This window comes from Hirundo rustica, chromosome 4 (assembly GCF_015227805.2).
Source record: "Hirundo rustica isolate bHirRus1 chromosome 4, bHirRus1.pri.v3, whole genome shotgun sequence".
Lineage (NCBI taxonomy): Eukaryota > Metazoa > Chordata > Aves > Passeriformes > Hirundinidae > Hirundo > Hirundo rustica.
The window spans coordinates 6,987,862-7,008,029 of NC_053453.1; the positions used below are offsets into that span (position 1 = coordinate 6,987,862).

At 40.8% G+C, this 20,168-nt stretch overlaps 1 protein-coding gene across 3 annotated transcripts in view; it reads right to left on the reverse strand.

Moving 5' to 3' along the window:
• Positions 1 to 338: 338 nt before the first annotated feature.
• Positions 339 to 20,168, reverse strand: part of DMTF1 (cyclin D binding myb like transcription factor 1) — a 28,792-nt gene continuing 8,962 nt past the window's right edge. Inside the window, exons 5-17 of one of the 3 annotated variants that reach the window (XM_040061332.2) lie at positions 19,769 to 19,883; positions 17,579 to 17,655; positions 15,998 to 16,155; positions 15,158 to 15,190; positions 13,926 to 14,035; positions 13,132 to 13,360; positions 11,387 to 11,538; positions 9,702 to 9,917; positions 7,254 to 7,339; positions 6,465 to 6,623; positions 5,432 to 5,731; positions 2,231 to 2,378; positions 339 to 1,688 (exon numbers count right to left, since the gene is read on the reverse strand). In XM_040061332.2, the coding sequence (XP_039917266.1) occupies positions 1,579 to 1,688; positions 2,231 to 2,378; positions 5,432 to 5,731; positions 6,465 to 6,623; positions 7,254 to 7,339; positions 9,702 to 9,917; positions 11,387 to 11,538; positions 13,132 to 13,360; positions 13,926 to 14,035; positions 15,158 to 15,190; positions 15,998 to 16,155; positions 17,579 to 17,655; positions 19,769 to 19,883 (1,893 nt within the window). In that variant the 3' untranslated portion in view covers positions 339 to 1,578. Of the gene's footprint in view, positions 1,689 to 2,230; positions 2,379 to 5,344; positions 5,732 to 6,464; positions 6,624 to 7,253; positions 7,340 to 9,701; positions 9,918 to 11,386; positions 11,539 to 13,131; positions 13,361 to 13,925; positions 14,036 to 15,157; positions 15,191 to 15,997; positions 16,156 to 17,578; positions 17,656 to 19,768; positions 19,884 to 20,168 lie in introns of all 3 variants that reach the window. The other 2 variants (XM_040061331.2, XM_040061333.2) reach the window with 2 other exon arrangements.

A 20,168-nucleotide genomic window follows, 5' to 3' on the forward strand; every position in this document is an offset into this window, starting at 1 on the left:
GCTCAGCTCTCAGCTCTACTCGAGACATTTAAGTGAGAACCATCAGCCTGAGAGGAAAGAAGTGGGTTGTGCAAGGATAAATCAGTACATGATTTTCATGTAAATGTATATGTAATGTCCCTCTTGTTGGGGAGAATTATTGCCATAAGACGTGACATTCTGCTTTTTTTTGAAGAGCTACTGTTGCGCTTAATGAACATTCCAGTTGTACTGATGTTTCAGAATGGCACAAGCTTTTTCATTTTGGAAAAAAATGCACTTTTTTTATTACTGTACAAATAAACTGCAGCACTGAAAGGATCTGTGGCAGTATAAATAAATGGCATCTTACAGTCAAATAAGACAAATACTCTTTAATTTGTTGAAACTGAATATACAATTATTTCTGTTCCCTAGGCAACCATTTAAAACTACAACTTATTTTTCACATTAACAAAACCACAGACTGAAAAAGACCAACTCTTGATTATGAAGAGCTAATTACAGAAATAAATAAAATAATTTATACAAGTCTTTAGTTTCTATAGCTTTTTCTCTTTATTCCTAGCTAACAGGCTGCTGTTCAGCCAAGTGTCTGTTTCAAACGATGGAGGAATTAATTGGCCTCTTTTGCCTCGGGGCCCTATGTCCAGACTCTCACAGAGCTATTCCTCCAAGACTTTGCCACCTTCACACCGCTCCCTATTTACTAATTCGCTGCAGAAATCACGTCTGGAGAGGTGGCTGGTAGTGTCAGGTAAACAGCGAGAGAGACAAACGCTCCAACCTACTCACAACAACCTCAAAGAAATTCCAAGCTTGTGGGGAGAGGCTGGTGGGTCCCAGTAACTTCCCTTTCTCATAGCCCTTCCCTTTTTATTCAGCTTGCTGTAGTGATGAGATAAAAGAAATAAAAAAACCAAACAAGAGATTTTCCACAAGTGATCTTTCTGAGCTCTGTCCATTGCCAGCAATGGATTCCTCAGGCACAAGCAGACCAGGCAAGTCCCAAAAGCTTCTGCCTTCTTCCTATGCCACAGACATACTAAGGAGTCAGGTGAGATAGGAATACACACCACTGCTTCATGATGCAGCCCATGCTCACTGAAGTCTTTGATGGAACTCACTCCTTCCTGAAATGTAACAGTCTCTCACTCCACGTATTACAAGAGTCAGTAAGTGCAAAAATCCTCACCCATTCTTCATGAAACCTGTGCAAACTAATACTTGCTGCGGCACTAAGAGGTCCACAATCCTTGACTTCTGTCCAGTTTTCCATGTGTGCAGTTCAGCACATCAGTAACAAGTCAGATCAGAACTGACTGGATGGATCCGAGCACTGTGAGCACTGCAAGAGGCTCCTCAGGACGCTGGAACAGCCCGGTGAGACGCGGCACCTCAGGCCTCGGCTGGCGGCTCAGTCCTCCCTGCACGAGGGAAACAGCCTGAGCACAGAAAGTGCACAGTAGTCACTTCACACTGGAGGCTTCTGTTCAAAGAGACACACTGTGACTGCTTTCTTTGGAAATGTGGCACAGGGTTGTAACTAATTTCACAATGCAAACATGGTCAATAGAAAATGGACACCATTGCTGCTTCTCAGTGACAGCTCACTAAATCCTCAACATCCTTCGAATCTTCCGAGTCAGGACTGCCCAACGATGAGCCAATAATGTGTGACCCATCTCCATGATGTTGCAGGATAGGATCTGTTAAGGGACAAAAACCATTAGAACTATTGCTGTGCCATTATAACCAGATATAAAATACAGACTTAGGAGACAAGAAACGCAGCCTGGAATTCTAACCAATTACAGGCAGCGCTGCTCAAACTAGACAGTTGGCAATTTCTAGTTTCACAGATCACAGAATAGCTGGGGTTGGAAGGGATCTCTGGAGATTCTCCAGTCCAGCCCCTTGCTAAAGCTGGTTCAGCTAGAGCACATTGCACAGGACCACATCCAGGTGGGGTTTGAGCATCTTTAAGAAGGTTAAGTGATGACCAATATGGATGGATATGAATGCAACGGTGTGACTCACATCTGCATCCATCAGGTATTACACTATCAGTGCTGACCCTCTGATGGCTCTACACGGAGACCCTTCCTCTGGGGAGGAGTATTTGTTAGGTTACTTGAAGTTTCATAGCATTGATATGTAAAATTATTTAAGAGAAAGCAAGGATCTATGAAGTGCTGTCTGCAGAGACTCAAAAGCTCTATACGCTGCTTTAATGAAAGGACTGCCATACCTGTGAGAGTTGTCAAGGGCAGGACTGATTCACTATCTATATCATCCGTTGCCTGGATAAAACCATGGGAAGAAGGAACAATAAGCACAGTCTCATCGTCTATTGCAGGCTGATCAACTTGCTCTTCTATTGTTGGGGAACCCAGGTCCTGCACGAACAGAACAGACCATGAAAGTATTCCTGGTAGCATAAACAAAACCCTGAATTGCTTAGCCCTACTCCACAGTAAGCAATACACTCTGGATGAGTTTAATCTCATTAAACTGAAATGTCAGCACCTGAGATAGTTTATTTCAGCATATACAGGGCACATTTCATCTTAGTGCAGGCACCCAAAAACAAGATGAGAAGAATTTTACCCTGCTGAGCAAGGGTGGAGAGGGAGACACTGCAAGGTGGTGACAAAATGTTTCCTTGCAAGCCAAATATTATGTCTATGAAGAGGAATAACTAGGCTTTTCCACTATTTGCTGTGTAGATGTTCTGAGACTGAAGCATTACCTTTGTAGCACTTACCCGCTCCACAAACCCAACAGCTTTACCTGAAGTTTCACAATTCCTGATGTCAAGTTTTAACTGATACTGAACACAGCTCAAAAGACCCACTTTATTTGCTGTGCCTTGCTTGGTCTGTCATTGGCTGGAGGTTGGCTCCAGATTTTTTTTGCTGAACCTCATGATACCAGAAGACTGGCAACACCCTGATTCCTTCCAGGTACAAGTTGTCAATACCCTCATTCTCTTCCAGTCCTGCCACTGCTGCTGCCTCTTCCCTGGCTCCTGTGGCACTGGAATGGGAGCAACACATCTGGCTGACTCAGTGTCACAGCACGCTCCTGGTTCCACGAATGCAGTGTAAAGTCATCCCACACAGTACTGCCAGAACCAGCAGAGATATTTGGATTTCAGCTTTTGTGTGTAACATGCATAAGGTTTACTCAAACTTAGGAATCCCTGATGTAGAATGCTAGCAACTGCTGCTGACACAATGGAAAGTACCTGGATTTATCACTGTTTCCAGAGAGAGCAGCAATTGTTTAGGACAGGTTACAGCTCTCTATGTTTAAGAAAATCCTGATGTTCTTCCACCTGGTTTTTGTAGGAAAATTCGTTTCCCTATGTAACTCCACCGTGCTGCTGCAAAGCTGCCTGAAAGCCCCTTCCCTGCCACTGCTGAAGAGGAGCTGACAAGCTGTGCTGCAGCCCAGGGAACTGCACCAGGTCCCATCCACAAGGGCACCGTGTGCCTGACCTGTGGGAGCAGCTCTCAGCAGAGCACACAGCTCTGCCCACCACCAGCACTGGGCTGCAAGGCTTGAAACTGGGAAGAGGAGGCGTGAAAAACTAAAGAAGCCATTGTGGCAAATGGGCACCTTTCCCAGCCAGAAATAATAAAACCCTGCAGCATGACTGCCTGCCTCCCACTACCCACCCACGGTGACAATACAACCTTGGCAAGCTCATAAAAATAACACTGACTTAAAGAAAACAAAATTTAGGCATGTTTTTCTAGAGTAACTTTTCACTGAGAATTACTCACAGGCAGTTCACTATTTCCTAGAATTTAGGTATACACATGTCAAACTTGGATCTGACTTGAAGGGTAAGGCAAATTAGAATTACAAATTCAGTTTGTTTTTCTGTATAGAAAAAAAAGTTTAGTTTTATATTCAGCCAGCCATGAGCATTTTGTAGAAAGTTAAATAAGGAAAAGTTTTAGAACAAGAATACAAAGCTGATGGTCTGTCTCAAATGCTGAAAATCTTATCACAATTATGTCAACCATGACACAGAAAGAGGAAAATGGAAGAATAATCCCCAGCTTCAGATGTATTCAGGATTCAGATGCTTCTGTAGCAGCGAGCTTGAGATGTACAGAGATTCTCTCTTTTGTAAGAGCATAATGAATATGCACTGTCTATTAGAAGCTTTTTTGAAGAAAAAGCCAAAGCATATTAATGATGGATTTTCAAGGCTGACAAAGCAGAAATGCAGCTACTGTAGAGAACAGTGTTCTAAAAAACAGGAAGGGGTATTTCACTCTAACTCATCTTTTCCCCAATTCCAACCTAATCAAACCTGTAAAGGAAGAGGAATTTACTATCCACTAAAGAGTATTATCTTCTTTTTAGCACCTCTGTTTTCTGTGACTTAGTAATTTTCATTAATTCCAGCAACTGAAAGACTGAAGAACTTAATATAAACATTCCAAATACCTATAATCATTTGGATAAACTCATTTCTGCATCTCAGGTGTTGGAGATAAATAATCTGAGGCCAGAGAGAGAAGTAGCTTAATGCTTCAAACTCCCATTTCACAGATACTTGACTGGAGCAGTATGTTTAACAGAAGTCCTCAAAACTGGAAACTGAGGTACATCTTGAAGTATGTTACTAGACTCATAAGGCAAAACCTGAATACTCCAGCTCATCTCCCTTGTTCAGTCTATCAATGCAGGTGTGTTGGACAATTAACAGCCCAGTTTAAAGCAACAGCATCACACAGGAACCACTGCTCAGTGCCACCAATGTTCCAGCTTTCCACCGTCACCATGCAGAGGTATCCTGAGCAGTGAAGAAACTCAACAGCTAGTGAGGCGTTCAGTGCTCCAGATGAAGTCAAATATAAGCGCCAGTACCAAATTAAATGCTGATACTTTCACACTCATAACACACTAATGAAGCTCAAGGATAGAGGATCTCAGCCAATACTTGTAGAACTATGACTCAGAATCACAGAATTGTTTGGATGGGAGGAGACCTTGAAGACCACTCAAAGCCCCATCCAATCTGGCCTTGAACACTTTCAGAGATGAGGCAGCCCACAGCTTCTCTGGGCAACCTGCTCCAGTGCCTCACCACTCTCATAGGAAAGAACTTTCCCCTAGTACCTCTTCTAAACCTACATTCTTTCAGTTTGAAGCCACTCCCCTTTGTCCTGTAACTACATGCTCTTATGAATAGTCTATCTCCATCTTTCTCTCTTCAGCTACCAATATAAATGAAATCACTGAGATATTTCAGATGAATAGCTTAACATAAAGGCCACAGATTCAATGAAATAATTCTTCATGCAGAAATGGGGAAAATACCAAGTATCATGCCCTCCCTTACCTCAGTAACATAAGTGCTGGGCAAATCAGAGTGAGAATCCTCATTCTGTTTCAGGCTAGCATCAGCAATCTCCTCCTCTGTTCTTACCATAACTCCATCCATCAGTTCTCTACTATTCCTGCTGCTAAATTTGGAAGCATCATCTTCGTTGTAGGCTGACTGCTCTTCGTCACTCAGCTTGGACTGATGGATATCATGAGGGAAAGTATTTGCTCCTAGGGTGTCTGGAGGCTCTGTCAGGTCAGCTGACTGAATGTCTGAATCCACAGTCAGTTCTGTCTGGGCGACAGAGGAGGAGATGTCTTCGGCAGCAACGGTGCGGATTATGACACTCGGCGTGTGGCACTGCACTGTGACGTTGTCACTTGTGTTTAACAAATGCTCTGGCTGTGAGCAGCATTTGCAAAAAAGAGACAAACAAAACCCCAAAAACGGTCAGAGATTTTCCTGTAACTATCTACAAATCTTTCAGGCAAATACAAGCAAAAAGATTCCAATTGCTAAATGTAATTTAGAGTTTTATATCTACAGTATGTCAGCCCAGATCATCTGTTGACCCTTCCTTCCCAAAGGATAAATTTGTAGACTGAATGTGGTGTCGTGCGTTCCTTAAGTCACAAATAAAGTAAATACATAACAATATGAAAGAGGCAACCATTCAGGTGAGGATCACTGTTGATTCAAAAGCTCAGTGTTTTTCCCACTGAATTTTTCATCACTTTTGTGATTCAATCTCCGGTTTGCCTCCCCTTCCTTCCCTCAAACAAAAAGCAGTAATTGTCACTATTATCCAAGTATTGTGGACCAATATCTATTTGTGAGAGTAACTGAAAACGTCACAAAACAACAAGACTGGTTTTGCTGGGGACTACACCACTATATGGAGACATCCTGTTCAGAACTTGCTCGCTAAGCTGAGTTCTGGAGCAACCTGAGGTTGTTTTTCAAAAACAACACACAAACCCCTACATTCTCAGTCTGTAGGATTTTAAGCAAAGGAACATTGCTATGACTTAAGAACTGCTTTGCAAGTTCAACATGCACACGCAGGGCCCTGCATTGCAACGCTCCTTTCCCCCAGTGCCCAAAGCCCAGTGCTGTCCCAGCGCAGAGCTCTCACAGATAAGGCGTGAACGATGATCTGCTCCGGGGAGGCCGGAGCAGCCGAGGCCGCCAGGGTCATGGAGGGACTCGTTGTCAGCGTTAAAGGGAGCCCTTGGCTCGAGCTGGTCTGCAGTAAGTAGGTACCTGGCGTCCCAGTTGGCTGCAGGTGGAAAGACTGAAAAGACAACACAGGTTTAATACCCAAATGCACTGCCCAGGACATGCTGGAGCCTTTTGATTTACATGAACCAGCCTAACTGTAACTCCCCTAGAAAATCACCACACCAACCCAACCCCTTCTGCACTGACTGCTGCACTGCACTCAAAAAGCAGAAAAAACTCATCTGTAGCCTTAGGCTACCAAGGCAAGTATTAAGGGCAGGATCCCAGCAGGTCTGTAATATGCTGTACAACAGCAGGTAAAAAAGAAACAAATACTTTTGCATTGAGATGGAAGAGAAACTATGCTATAAATTACAGGACAATGGTACTTAGACAATGTTCACTTGCTGATAGCTTTCTCTGTCTCCTTTATGTTAGATTTCAACAACGAAAAAAACCCAAGCACAAAGAAAAACTTTGTAGCATTAAAGCAAATTTAAAGCATTTAACTGTAATTCACAGTTTACTCGGCAGCCCTAATGGATTCTACTTTTAGAAATAAGTTCTAGAACACTTCTTCTTTCTACTTGAAAACTTCTTTTTTTTTTTTTTTTTTTTTTAAATTTGAAATGTACAGTTCTATAGTCCAAGAATTAGCTGGGCTGAAAAGAAATAAACAGAGTGACAAACACCAGTTACTTACTGGAAGAATCTCAAAGGTCTGTAGTGTTCCACTGTTCAGTGTTATTGTCTCAGAGTCAACAGTAGCAGCAGGGGAATCAGTTGAGGCTGCAAAAGGAAGGAAAAAAAAAAAAAAGAAAAGGAAAGTATGTAAACCAGAATGTTCAGCCCTGCAGAGAGCATAACATACTATAATTAATACATGGCAGGGTACTGTTAATTCCCCTAAGAGGAAAAAGAAAACTGGCTGCAATCCTAATGACAAGGTTCTCTAATTGGTACCCAAGATACAATGCTATTTAAAGAGAGCATTCTACAATCCAAAAGAGCAAAAGAAAGTAAGTATGGGCTTAGCACACAGAGATAAAAGCAGACAAAGTTTCTGACATGATTTAATTGCTTTTTATAACGAGATTTACAAGAGATTCTAATGTAACACCATATCCTTTGGTGTCATGACATCCTTTGGATCATGTACTGCTGTTTTAAACTGGTGTGTTTCCCACAGACCTCTTTTTCCTTATTTTGTATTTTTAATCTTTTCTGCCCTCCACAGTATGTCCACCCTTGATGAAAGATCAATGCTTCCCAAGGTATTTGCCTATCCTGTGTGTTATGACTGCAGTATGTAAAAGCCGTAAATATTCTTACTACAACTATGTAATTATTTATGCAATTAGCTCCACTAATTCTAAAAGTAGTGATGGAGAAGCATTGAAAACAGTTGTTATAACAGGTATTTTAAGATTACCATGTCCAAACAACTTGTACTCAAAACTTTATAACCATAATTACAATTCTTACTTACTCTTAAAAAAAAAATAATTCATAAGTTCCAGGAAGCTGAAACCAAATTAATACTCTGCCTGGGGCTTTCCAGTAATTTCCTAAATACCAAAAGGGGAAAAGATCTACAAGATGATAACAGCGACCCAAGCACTGGAAACTTTGTCATCTCAGACCCTGTGGCTGCAAAATACAGTAATTTTAGTCTCTTAAGAAGATAAAAGCTCCATTTTTGAAGCTTTTATTGTTGTAGTGGCATGTTCAAGGTTTCCTGCTGCAGATTTCCTGGTACTCAGTAGCAGAGAGCTGTAAAGTGTGGCCTGTCAGTCACCCTGCCACTGTATTTATAAAACCTCAGGAATTGCCCCTTTGAAACCTTGAGCCTTCCACCAAATGCAGCAGAAAGTGGCTAATAGCTTCAGTTCTCATGGGACTGTGAAACACACAATACAAAATTCACTGTGATTACACAACCAGAAATTCTTCAGAAAAGCACACTAAAATGGGGGGAAAGGCTTGTTAGGCAGACATGGGCCAGAAAGTCACAAAATAACCATTAGAGGATTCAATTCAGAAAGGACTAAAGGTTCCAGGATCCCAGCCCACCCTGTCTGCTCATCAAAACCCATCAGCTTTGATCAAGCTTCACGCAATGTCTGAGACTACTGACACGGTATGACAGGCCAAAAGTTCTTGGTTTGGTATCATCTGTCATTCTAATCAGAAAATAAACTACATAAAATGAAGACAGCACTTAATAAATGGATTAAGATAGACTGATCTAATAAAATTATAAACAGAAAATTATCTGCCAAATGCCTATTCAGGCATAGTCTGAAGAACCAGTTTGCAGACCTATCAAGTTAGCTCAGCTGGTCAGAGCAGGGTGCCAATAATGCCAGGGCTATGGGTCCAACCCCTGTACAGGCCATTCATTTAAGAGCTGGGACTCAATGATCCATGTGGATCCCTTCCAATTCTGACTATTCTGTAAATCATTTGGTCATCAGCAAAACCAAAGCACTGAATTTTCCTAATAAAATTCACAAATGACAAATGGTGTGCAAAATATTATACAGTGCAGAGGACAGACCGCACGTGACTGGAGTTACTTAATAAGATTAGTTACAAAATCAAGCAATAAGATTGCTACACAGAGCAGACCTGGTAATCAATGTTAGATAATGAGCAAAGTTCATCCTTAAGAGCATGGGAAGCATCAACTTTCAGTGCCCTGCATCAGAACTTAGGGACAGTGATCTACATAATTTACAAAAGGAGATTTAGTACATGACGTTCATGTTACACAAGAGTGACCAGAGTGCACAAGAGTGCAGAAACACTGCACAAGTGTGACCAGAAACAACTTAAGGAATAAATACACATACTCTATCTTCATGAAGAGGTTTCTGCACTGAATGCTTTTCAAAGAACAGGTAATGTGACAAACTCCTATGTGCACACACACAAACAGACAGCTACAACACCTGTGTCCTTTTTGGAACTACTGCCACAGCAATATCCACATTTGCCCAACAAAGTTAGAAACAGCTAAGTGGAACACAGAAATGTTTCATCTGAAGTTACAGCACGACCAAGGGAGAATTAATACAACTCTAAGAAATGCTCACTCCTCCTTCAGCACCTTCGCACAAGCAGGCTTCAGGTTTGTTTCAGTACTTACAGACGTGGGTGATCTGCACTGGGATCTGCAGAGCTGCCACAGGGCTCGGGGCACTGCCCGTGCTCTCCTCCAAGCGAGCCACCCGGATCTGCACGTGCTGCACCCCCGAGCTGGAGGTAGTGCTTGCTAGGCCACTGCCACATTTGTTCTCTGGAAGCTGGTGCCCTGGATTGTTCTTTTGGTTCTCGTGGAGCTGTTTAAGTCCCTTTATCAGCACTGAGAGGAAAAAAAACCACTCATGCTAAGCAGGTTGAGGAAGCATATTTGAAATGCTGCAAATGGTGATTTACCCAAGATGAAAAGAGCAAACAAAATCCTACAGAATCTGAAACTTCAGCAATCTCCAGAGACACAGAAACTAGAAATATAGCACATACATAAACCATTTATAATCAACTACAGCAGTAAACTAGATTTCCTCGTGGAACCCAGGCATTTTACAATACTTGGGAGGAAAAAAGAACACACAGCCCTTAAAAGCTTGGAACTCTCTAGAATAACGCATGGTATATCCCCAAGATACACTCAAGTGCCAGCATCACTACTTGTGTAATACTGCTACCAGAAGCAAATCCTCTGATCTTCTACAACATAGAAGAAGATTTGTTCAAGAGCTTGACATAAACATCACTGAAAATAGGGAGCAAGAGAGAATGAATCCCACACTGGTTTTATTACAATTCTCTACCTGTGCACCAGGCGCATTGCTCCAACAGAACCACCCACCCTTCTTCTCTGATTGCTTTGGCCTGGCTGAGGGAGCAGCTGATGTAACAGCAGGTTACAAAACCTGAGGCCTCAGCTTTTCTAGAATTCATTACAGCAAACTGCCTAAACATCTCCCCTTTGACAGGGAAGAGAGAGCAGAGCCTGTTGATTCAGTGCTGCATTTATATTATGCACTATTTGATGCAACAACTGCTTATTAATGTGTGGTAACAGGGGCTCTCCTACCAGCTGCAGCCTTGAGGCAGGACTAATATACAACCACACTGTCAATCACAGCTCAAGTGTGCATTAAGATACATCTTTCATTAATTATAACATGACTAATCTCTCTGATTTTTTTCCTCTCCCCAAGTCAGATAAACGGAGGTCTGAAGGTCACCAACACCCCTTTGGCTTAGGCACTAATTTCTCCAAGCCAGAATGGGTAAATGGTATGAAATGTATTTGAGGGAGCTTTATATTCCTGATTCTTCCTCTCCTCCTCCTCCTCCTCACTGCAGCTAGTAGTAGATCTACCTTCTGCTACAGCTAAGGCTCAGCACCTGACAGAGATTATATTTTAACATCTGAAAGGCAACACATCTAACCTGAGGCCATAGTCAGGCTGCAGGTACGTATCCTCTTCCACCTGAAGAGGTCACTGCCCTCCATACCAAAGATCAGCATCACCTGAGATCTGCCAGCTGAGCTGCTTATATGCATGCTCTCACTTTAGCCACAGCAAGGAGGGATGGCAAAGTCTGTCTCGTTGTACACATCAGCTTAGTCTGTTGACTGAAACACTTAAGGATTGCTTGTAGGAGCAATTCAGCCAGCAGATCCAAGGGGCCAGTAACTTCCAGCCACAGAGCAATGTGCTCTTTGGCCAGCAATGCTGTAAGCAGACAACAAAATGCAGCCTTGTTCCTTTGGCATACGTGAAAGGAGCTTTCAGGAGTGTGCAAGCAGTACATTACCAGGGAATGAAACATCTTTGTGGTTTGCGATCTGCCTTTTAATGGTCCACCATTTACTCCGAAGCCACTGTGGGGAGCGGACACTACTCCATCCTTCAGCCAGTAAATCCCAATTGATGTCATTTTCATCAGAAACTTCAAGTTCCGCTATCCTGGCAGGATACAGAAAATATTGACCTGTTAGCAACTGCCCTCCACAATGGCAGGGGTGTCGCACATGTCCGGCCGTGTCACACGTAACAGCGCAGAACGACATGCTAGTGACCAGCCCACCAGAGCTCAGGAATCGACACAGGCTTCCAAGGCTCCACGCTGCCAGAATCAAGCAGAATCATAAACAACAGAAGATGGACTAGACCTGTTAGATGATCCAGTCCATCTCCTTGCCATGCAGGATTATTCTCCTTAATTACTTATACATTAGATCTTAGATCGGATTATCGTGAAGCATTCCAAGTGGTGGTACTTGCATCTTTTGTTTTTAAAAAAAACATTCCCCAAACACATCTCCAAGACAGGAAATACTTCCTACGATTCACTCTGAACATTCACTTAATTAATTTCATGTTATGATATTTGCTTGTTTTCTTCTAAGTAACAACCATCCGTCCTTAACACAGATTTTTGCCTTCTCTCAGACGCTTCTTAGCCAAAGTAGATGAAGTTAACTACAGAATTAAACACTTCCTCGTAAATCAATCCCACCAGGCTGTCCAGATAAGGGACAGTCTTCTCTACCAGAATCTGTCTGAAATCACTAAAAATCTCTGAATTGCCCTTATCTGTACATGGAGCATATGAAAGAGAGGCGAATAGTGAGGGGAAAATATTTTTGTGGAAGTTAAGAAAAGTCCTCTTCACAAACAAAGCAAGAGCACTCTTGCTAGCTAAAGAAAGAAAAAAGTAAAAATGAAAACAACTACCAAAACCAACCCTGTATGATGAGTAAAGGATAACTGGACAGACCAAACCAGAAATACTAAGAAATATTCCCAGCACATTCTGAAATGTGGAATCAGGCTCCTCATTTTGAGGTCATGTCAAACAGCTTCAGTAAATTTGTCAATACTACTTTGTAGGTAATCCTTAGATTCCCTGGATGTTTTGGCTTTTTATTTCCCACCCAACCATAAAAATCCACTGGCTAAAAAGCCTGAGTTAAAGGCATTCAAAATGGGAGGAGGACTGGAGAGAGCAAAAGATTTCCAAAGTCACTACCAGGTTGCCAGTTCAAATGTAGTCAGAGATGTTGAATTCCAATCAGTGTTTGGTGGCCTACATGAAATTAATTTGCAGTCTCAGTTTAGCTCTTTGTAGACAAGATGTCCACATCACAGAAACCACCACCACACTTGACCCTTGTTGGTCATCTCAGCAGAGAGGCCAAGGACTGAACGGGCAGGGAGACTGAGCTACCCTCCAGTTAAGGGTTAAAGCGCATCGGTGGGGCAACGTGTGGGAAGCTTGCACGGTTTGCTGCCTGTGCTGTACCTTTTCTGTGGAATAAAGAAGACTTCAGTCTCCAGGGTTTTCAATCTGACACCTTTCACGAACACTAACATTCACTAAAAAAACAAAAAACAAAAAATACGTTCAATAATAAATCTCTGGGAACTGTAAACACAGCAGTGATTTTTGGAAAGTTCTAGAATTTGCAGTGTCTAGGAAACCAGCAAAACGGACCCCAATGGAATCCCGCTAGCAACATATATTACAAACCTTTAAAAGTAACTGAAATAACGAACCTCAAGATCAGATTTATTTCATCCTCCTTGGTCCACTCGGTGCCCCCACTCTGTTTCCAGTTGAGATAGTTGAGCCATTTAGAGCGGCACTGCTTCTCCGAGCGCGTCCCGACCCGTTCTGCCACAGCAGCCCACGACACGCCCTGTGTGACAATGTCACCTGGCTCTGTGCTTGTCAGCTCATGCACTACTTCTGCCAGTCTTTTTTCTTCTTTCTCCGTCCACTTTCCTGAAAGACAGAGGCCTCCAACTTAACTAGCAGCACACTCCCCCTGTTCTGACCCGTAACGTGCCAGCAGACATTTAACTTCCATGTCCAACAACTTATCCCAGATGCAAATATTAACTTGGGAAGATGTAACTGTTCTTAACTACTAACCATTTATATTATATCCATTCTTGATTAACAAATCAACAGTTCCATTGTTCTGCTGCCGAGTTTCTTTTCTCTTTCACAGATGAATAAGGCCACACAGAACTTGTCCAAACAGTGACCAAAGCAAACTGATCCAGGCTACATGAACTGCATTAGCTGGAGTGAATTAACCATGCAACCATTTAGTGGACATTATTCACATGAGGTCTGACTGAATTTTCCAGTATACTTGAGTATATTACATTTTGTAATATATATATTTTGTAATATATACATTACAAAATAAACAATACTTTACCCCTGAAGTGCATCTGTTTCTCTCTTGACACCTAACACACACTGTAAGTTTATAACCATTAAACACAAGGGACAGAATTTTAACCAGAATATCCATTTCTGACACCAGCATTTACCTCACCTGTGTTGCAGGTATCCTTCATCAGTCTACATCTATCCTTTACAGATGAAGCACTTCTCCCCAGGGCAGCTCCTATTGTGGCCCAATCATTGCCATGCTTTACTCTCAGCCTAAAGAGAAATGTGCTCATTAGCACTATAACCAGCTAGGAAACTACCAAAATATCAAATACTCTCTAATAAAACCAGGATGAATGTGCAGTTTACAGGCTTAAAGAGAGAACAGGGAAATCACTTTGCTACTTGACTGTTAATATTTTCTGCTAGTTTCTCCTATGTGTTTCTGGAAGCCTTTTGGACCAGCTAAGCCACAAGATACTTATAAAATGCATATTATCTGTCTTGTAGAAGATTGTGAGGCTTAATGAGTGTGTTAAACACAATACAAATGTTTAGATAAACGGTCGATTTCCATTCTATACAGGTGGCTCAATGATTTTCAGGTGGTGTAGAGAGCACTTGAGAAATTTAAATAATACCCAATGGAAACAGGCATCCTACAATTTAAATTAAGCAAGACACCGCATAAGCACACTCATCATTTTAGCAATCATCTTCCTCCTTCACATGTCAGCAGGTTGCTTAAAATGTTGATCCATGACTAGCTCTGACACATTTGGAACCCCAGCACCTTGTGAATAACACAAACCAGTTCAATTGATCCAAACAGATCCATCAGTGCAATGCAATATACTCCCCTCCTTCCTTCAGTCCAACTGTTTCTTATAACTGCTGAACCCTGGAAATGTGCAGGAGGGGTTAAAGTCGGCAGCCCCATCTCCTTGATCTATCAGGTTCGTACTCAAAATTAGGCTTTTTGAGCTGTACTGATAACTTATGTATCTAATACTGCCTAGGGGAGATCCTACTCTTGATCTGTCACTTTCTTTAGGAATAACCTTTGTTCAGATTTTATAAAGAAAAGGAACTTCTCATAACCACAAATAGTGATTGTGCTTGTAAAAATCTGAAACTTTCCTAGTTACAACAGAAGCCTTGCTTTAGAACTTTGTTGCATATTGTTAGGTCCTGAACACACATTAGAAAAAATATTTAAAAGAATCCAGATGTAGTTTTATTTTTCTTTAGATAGTAACCACTATTTTTGGATAGTGTTGGAGCAGTCAAATTTATTTGTAACTCTTCAGCGATTTCATATAAGGAAACCTTTAGCAATTGATCAAGCTACTAAATATAAAAAAGGAAAAGTGACTTTGTTATAAGATAACTTACTCTTTAAGCTTTTCAATTTCCTCAGGAGTATACCTAAGCAACAGGTAAATAAGAAGACATTATTTTAATCAGAAAGCACAAAGCATCAATATTTTTATTTTACTAACCACACAGCACACATTTAGTAACAAAAAGAGATTAAGGAATTTCAGCCATAAGAAACAATCTGACTGAATACTTTGGAAGAATGTGAGGAACAAATGCCATTTTCCACATTAGTGCATTTCAAAGATTAATCGATGTAAGATTCCTCTCATTTGTCAGAAAAATTCCTCTTTCTCCATGATCTTACTCCTATGAATAGAATTAGAATTTTCTGCCTTAGTCTTTCAAATAAATAGCTTCTTCCTTACTGTCCCAGTTCACCATCACCATGAAGTTGACTTTCCATCATAAAAGTGTATCAGCACTGAGAAGATACTTTTAATTTTCAACAACACTCAAAAATGAAAACATCCTTTCTGGATAGCATCAGATCACTGCTTTAAAGAATGGCAAGCAAGAGCATAAGGGGTGAAGACCTATTACTTCCAGGTCACAGCTCTAGAAGAAGTTACATCTCAGCAGATCCATGCTTGTGTCCAAGCACTCTCATCATATCAGAATCTGTTATTCACCTTTGTTTTGGCTTTTTGTTTGTTCTTTAAAGCTCTAACTGAATACCATCAATTGAACACACCTATTGCCAAGGATGATCTATCAGAATTGAGCAGAGCTTACATATTAGCAAGATCTAAGTCTGTCTGGCTAAAATTTCCTGTCTCACATAGAACACGTCAAGCATAAATACATGACCCTACTCATACCAATAAAACCATGCAGCATTAGAGGGTTTCATACTTTCCAACATGGTTTCTGTCATCATACATGCGAAGAACTCTTCTATAGACAGCAAAGAGAGGCCGATTCAGACCCCAAGCTATTGTCCTGTAGAAATCTTTCCTTTCATCTTTTGACATTTCAAATATAATTTCAGTGGCATCTTTTATTCCACGGGCCTAGAACAAAGCATTTAAAAACAAAACAAAAACAAAAACCACAAACAAAACACCTTAGATAAAGTCTCCTAGGAATCAAGAAGTAGAACACAAGAACTGAAGCCATTATGCAACTTTCTGTGTATCACAAATACTACAGGCCAAAATAAAACTGAGTATTTATGGATTAGCTCCCACAAATACAAACCCCTGAACACTAGGTTTTGTTGGTTTGGTTTTTTTATGTTGGAGTCCAGGGAGACACAGAATTCTAACACCTATCCACATATAAGAAAAAAAAAATCTGCCCAATGTATTTTTTAAGATCAAAAAATTGAAACATCATATAGAACATCAATGGAATATGTACTGTGGTAGAATTAGTCTGAGGCCATACTATATGGCTATAATAATAAATCAGTGCTATACTGATTTATTACATAATTTTAGATATTCCTTATGCAAAAGCAATTTCTTTCAATTAAACTACTCCTCTTGTTCTGATAGAAACTGACATAAGTTCAATACAAAACCACTGCAATGAAGTATAACAGTAAAGCTTAACTTCAGCTTAAACTACGAGTCACTAGATTCAAAGCAGTACAAGAAAGCAGATACATGGGAAAAGAATGAATCAAATGATTTATCAGTAACTCAGTAAAGTTATTTAGCTAGCTCAAAAAAGCTTCACTAGATTTAAAACACAGTATTACCCATTAATGATTTTGTGGCAAAAACTCTAATATGTGTGTGGGCAGACACACTCTCTTCAACTAATACTGCGGATTTTTTTCCCAATGAACACTAAATTCAGGGCTTTTTTATTTAAACCACAAGTGAAGGATGGTGAAACTGTAATATCCAGGCTATATATTTTCAGTTGTAAGGGCTCAGCTCAAACATTCTCAGCTGCAAGCCTACCACAAATATGACTTATGGGCAATTATCACTGTCAGCATGTTCACCACATGCCCATTTACACTGAACTCTGACCCCAATAATTTAAGGGAAAGAAAGCAGACACAGGCATGCTGCTAGTGTAGTACACAATCACAGACTTGGCACCAAGGACATCTGGAAGTTGTATTCAGTGCTCAGTAACGAAAATTATCTCTATTGCAAGTGCAATTTTTTTTCCCACCATCTTCAACAAAGGTTTAATGAGTCCTCAATGTATAGTCAGAGAAAGAGATTTAACCATGTAAAATGTCATGTCAGGATGCTCAAAATGGGCTATATCCAGTACAAAAATTAAAAGCAATGTTACGTTCAGTAGTACTTAAATCCTGTCCATGAATAAAATTTTCTTATGCAATTCAAATGGGCAATGACCATTCCTACAACAAATCAATTTGAATCCCTTATTGTGTATTCTGGGAAGTATCAAAGAAAGTTGGTTTCTAGCAGAACTACATCAAGAGCAGGGAACATGCTCTAAACATACCTTTAAATAACGCTCAATGTTACTCATCAAAATGTCAATTTCTTCCTTTGACCACATCCCTTGCTTCCACTTGTGGCCTGAAAATAGAAATGACAACTAATTACTGAAGCGAAGGCCAGAAAAACAGCAAGAACAGAAGTATCTGAAAACATGACCCATACTGCAATTAGCAAAGAAAAGAATAATTTTAGCTACTAAAATGTAACTAGCATTAATTTTAACCAGATGTTATTTCATAACTGACAGTAACCATCAACTAATATTTAAATAATGTGAGTCAGACCCCTCTTCAAAAACATCCCATTTTTAAAAACAGCAAGAATTCCTCTACGTGCTGTCAAGTAAATTTCCAGGCCTTCTCTTCAGCTGCAACTAGAAAATTTCTGTCTTTAAACTGACAGATAGAATTTCTCTGCACTCAAAACGATTCCAGAAGCTGGAACTTCAAATATGACTCAGAAGACTACCTGAGGAATTGCCAACAAGGTGAGCCTTAACACTCCTGAACACGAGAGTAGTGCCACCTACTGTGAGTGCTTTTCATAGAGGTAAATGCCCCATTTAGCATTTTTTGACAAGCTGGTCCCCATCTCCCTCCTTCTTTTTGCACTGGGAGTAATGCTCAGGGGTCACAGTCAACATAAAATCCTGTGGTGGGTCTTTTACTTCCCCAAATAGAAGTGGCAAACCAATGGAAACAAATAATGTTTTCTCTCTGTCTTTGCCCTAAGTAACTACAATGTCAGCTAAGCTTTAAAAGCAAACTCAACCAACTTTATGCTGAGAGAAAATTTCACACCTGAAGTCTCTCAATAAAACATTAAAACCATCCTCCTCTAAATTATCCTTCCCCCTCCCCGTTATGCTCATACCATACTTTTAATTAAGCTTATGCCAGTGTGACCCAGTTTACATACTGGTGTGTGCTGGCTACCTGCCCACCTCTGCTCAGAAAAATCAGGGTACTTCCTTCTCAGCCTGCTAATTACCAGAGCTGAGAGACAGAACACACCAAAGAGACTGTTTACTCAAATCCAATTATAATGAAAAGTACAGGCATTATTACTAATTCCATTGGAACTGGTGAGAGAGTGCTCTTTCCCTGTGCCCCATAGCTTCAATCTCTTCTTCCAGTTACAGAGACAGAAAAATAATGTATTCCTGTAACTGTGATTCACACAGGTCGAAGCCTCTGAAATGACTTACCAGGACACTGCTACACTTCACATGGAATAACCTTTAATACCAAACTATTTTAGGAAAGGACATATATTCTGCACTTCACATGTTTGCATATTCACAGTCAAGATTGTCCAAAGGTCTGGGAAGAAAGCACTATCAAATAGAGACTGCTACAAAATTACGAGCTCAGGCAACACATACCAAACAGTAAGCTACTGTAAAAAAAGACACACACTGGCATTTCTCCACTGCTGATCTCTGTGACAAACCACAGAGCTTACAGGAGAAGTTCAGCCAGCAGAGATTCTCAAATATTTTTCTTGGCATATTTTACTAGGAATGTCTTCCTCAAGTTATTAATCTCCTAACTGGAATCACCAGATTGAGCGCCCTCCTTTGACAATGCTGTGTCTTTTCCTAAAGGGTTTTTAACAAAGAGACTGGCTTTGAACTGACCGATTTTTTTTTTTTTCCCTCTAGAAAAAGTAAGAGTCAAAGTAACAAAACCAGTAGAGGGGCTGAGGAAACCAGAGAGAGAACAAGTCTTCATTTGATACTAAGTTTTTTCTCTCGGTTTAGAGACACTTCCCCTGTGGGGAGGAAAGAAAAAACAAAATCTCTTGAGTTCAGCACAGATATATTCGGAAAGGGAGGACTGCCCAGTGGGGTGGAAGCTTTAGGAGTAGCAGGGATTATTTCATTAGGTCCTGGTCTGCAGGAGCCTTCTTCTTCTGAAGCAACTCCATTAGCCTAAGCATGGATTGCTTTTTTCCTGGTCCCCCACTTCTGCGGCAGTTTCCAACCCCCTGAACCAGGCAAACACAACTCTCTGCCCTATCTGGGCCAACCCACAGCCCTTCTCTACTGTGGCCACTGTCACCACTGCAGGCATGGCATCTCCAAAAAGCCAGACAAGAGATTACTTTATCCAACTTGCAAAATGTCCTGAGACATTTGGAACACGTTAGTTTTATACAGCATGGGAGAGCTGCATTTGAAACACCCTACCTTTATTGGTTAGAGAATCCTTATCCTCTTTGGTTGTGAACCAGGCTTGACTAACAGCTGATACTTCTTCATTGCCCAGTGGGGAGATTTCATCCAACTGTTCATTCTGAAGAATCTTGGAAAGACCAATATGAAATTATACAGTCAGATGTTCAGTTGTTTATATCACTTTGCAATTAACATGGAGACATAGTTTGAAGGAAAATTCAATCAGCACACCTGGTCACCTTGCTGACTGCTCAGAAGTGTCATGTCTTAGATATGGCATTGGAACTATCATCTTTCTTAAAACACCTGAGAAAGATTTAGCATATTGATACACAGATGCTGTGAGAATTAATCAGGTAGCACTCTTCATCTTGTTTAATGTACAGTAAGAAAGAAGAGTCTCACTGTCTGT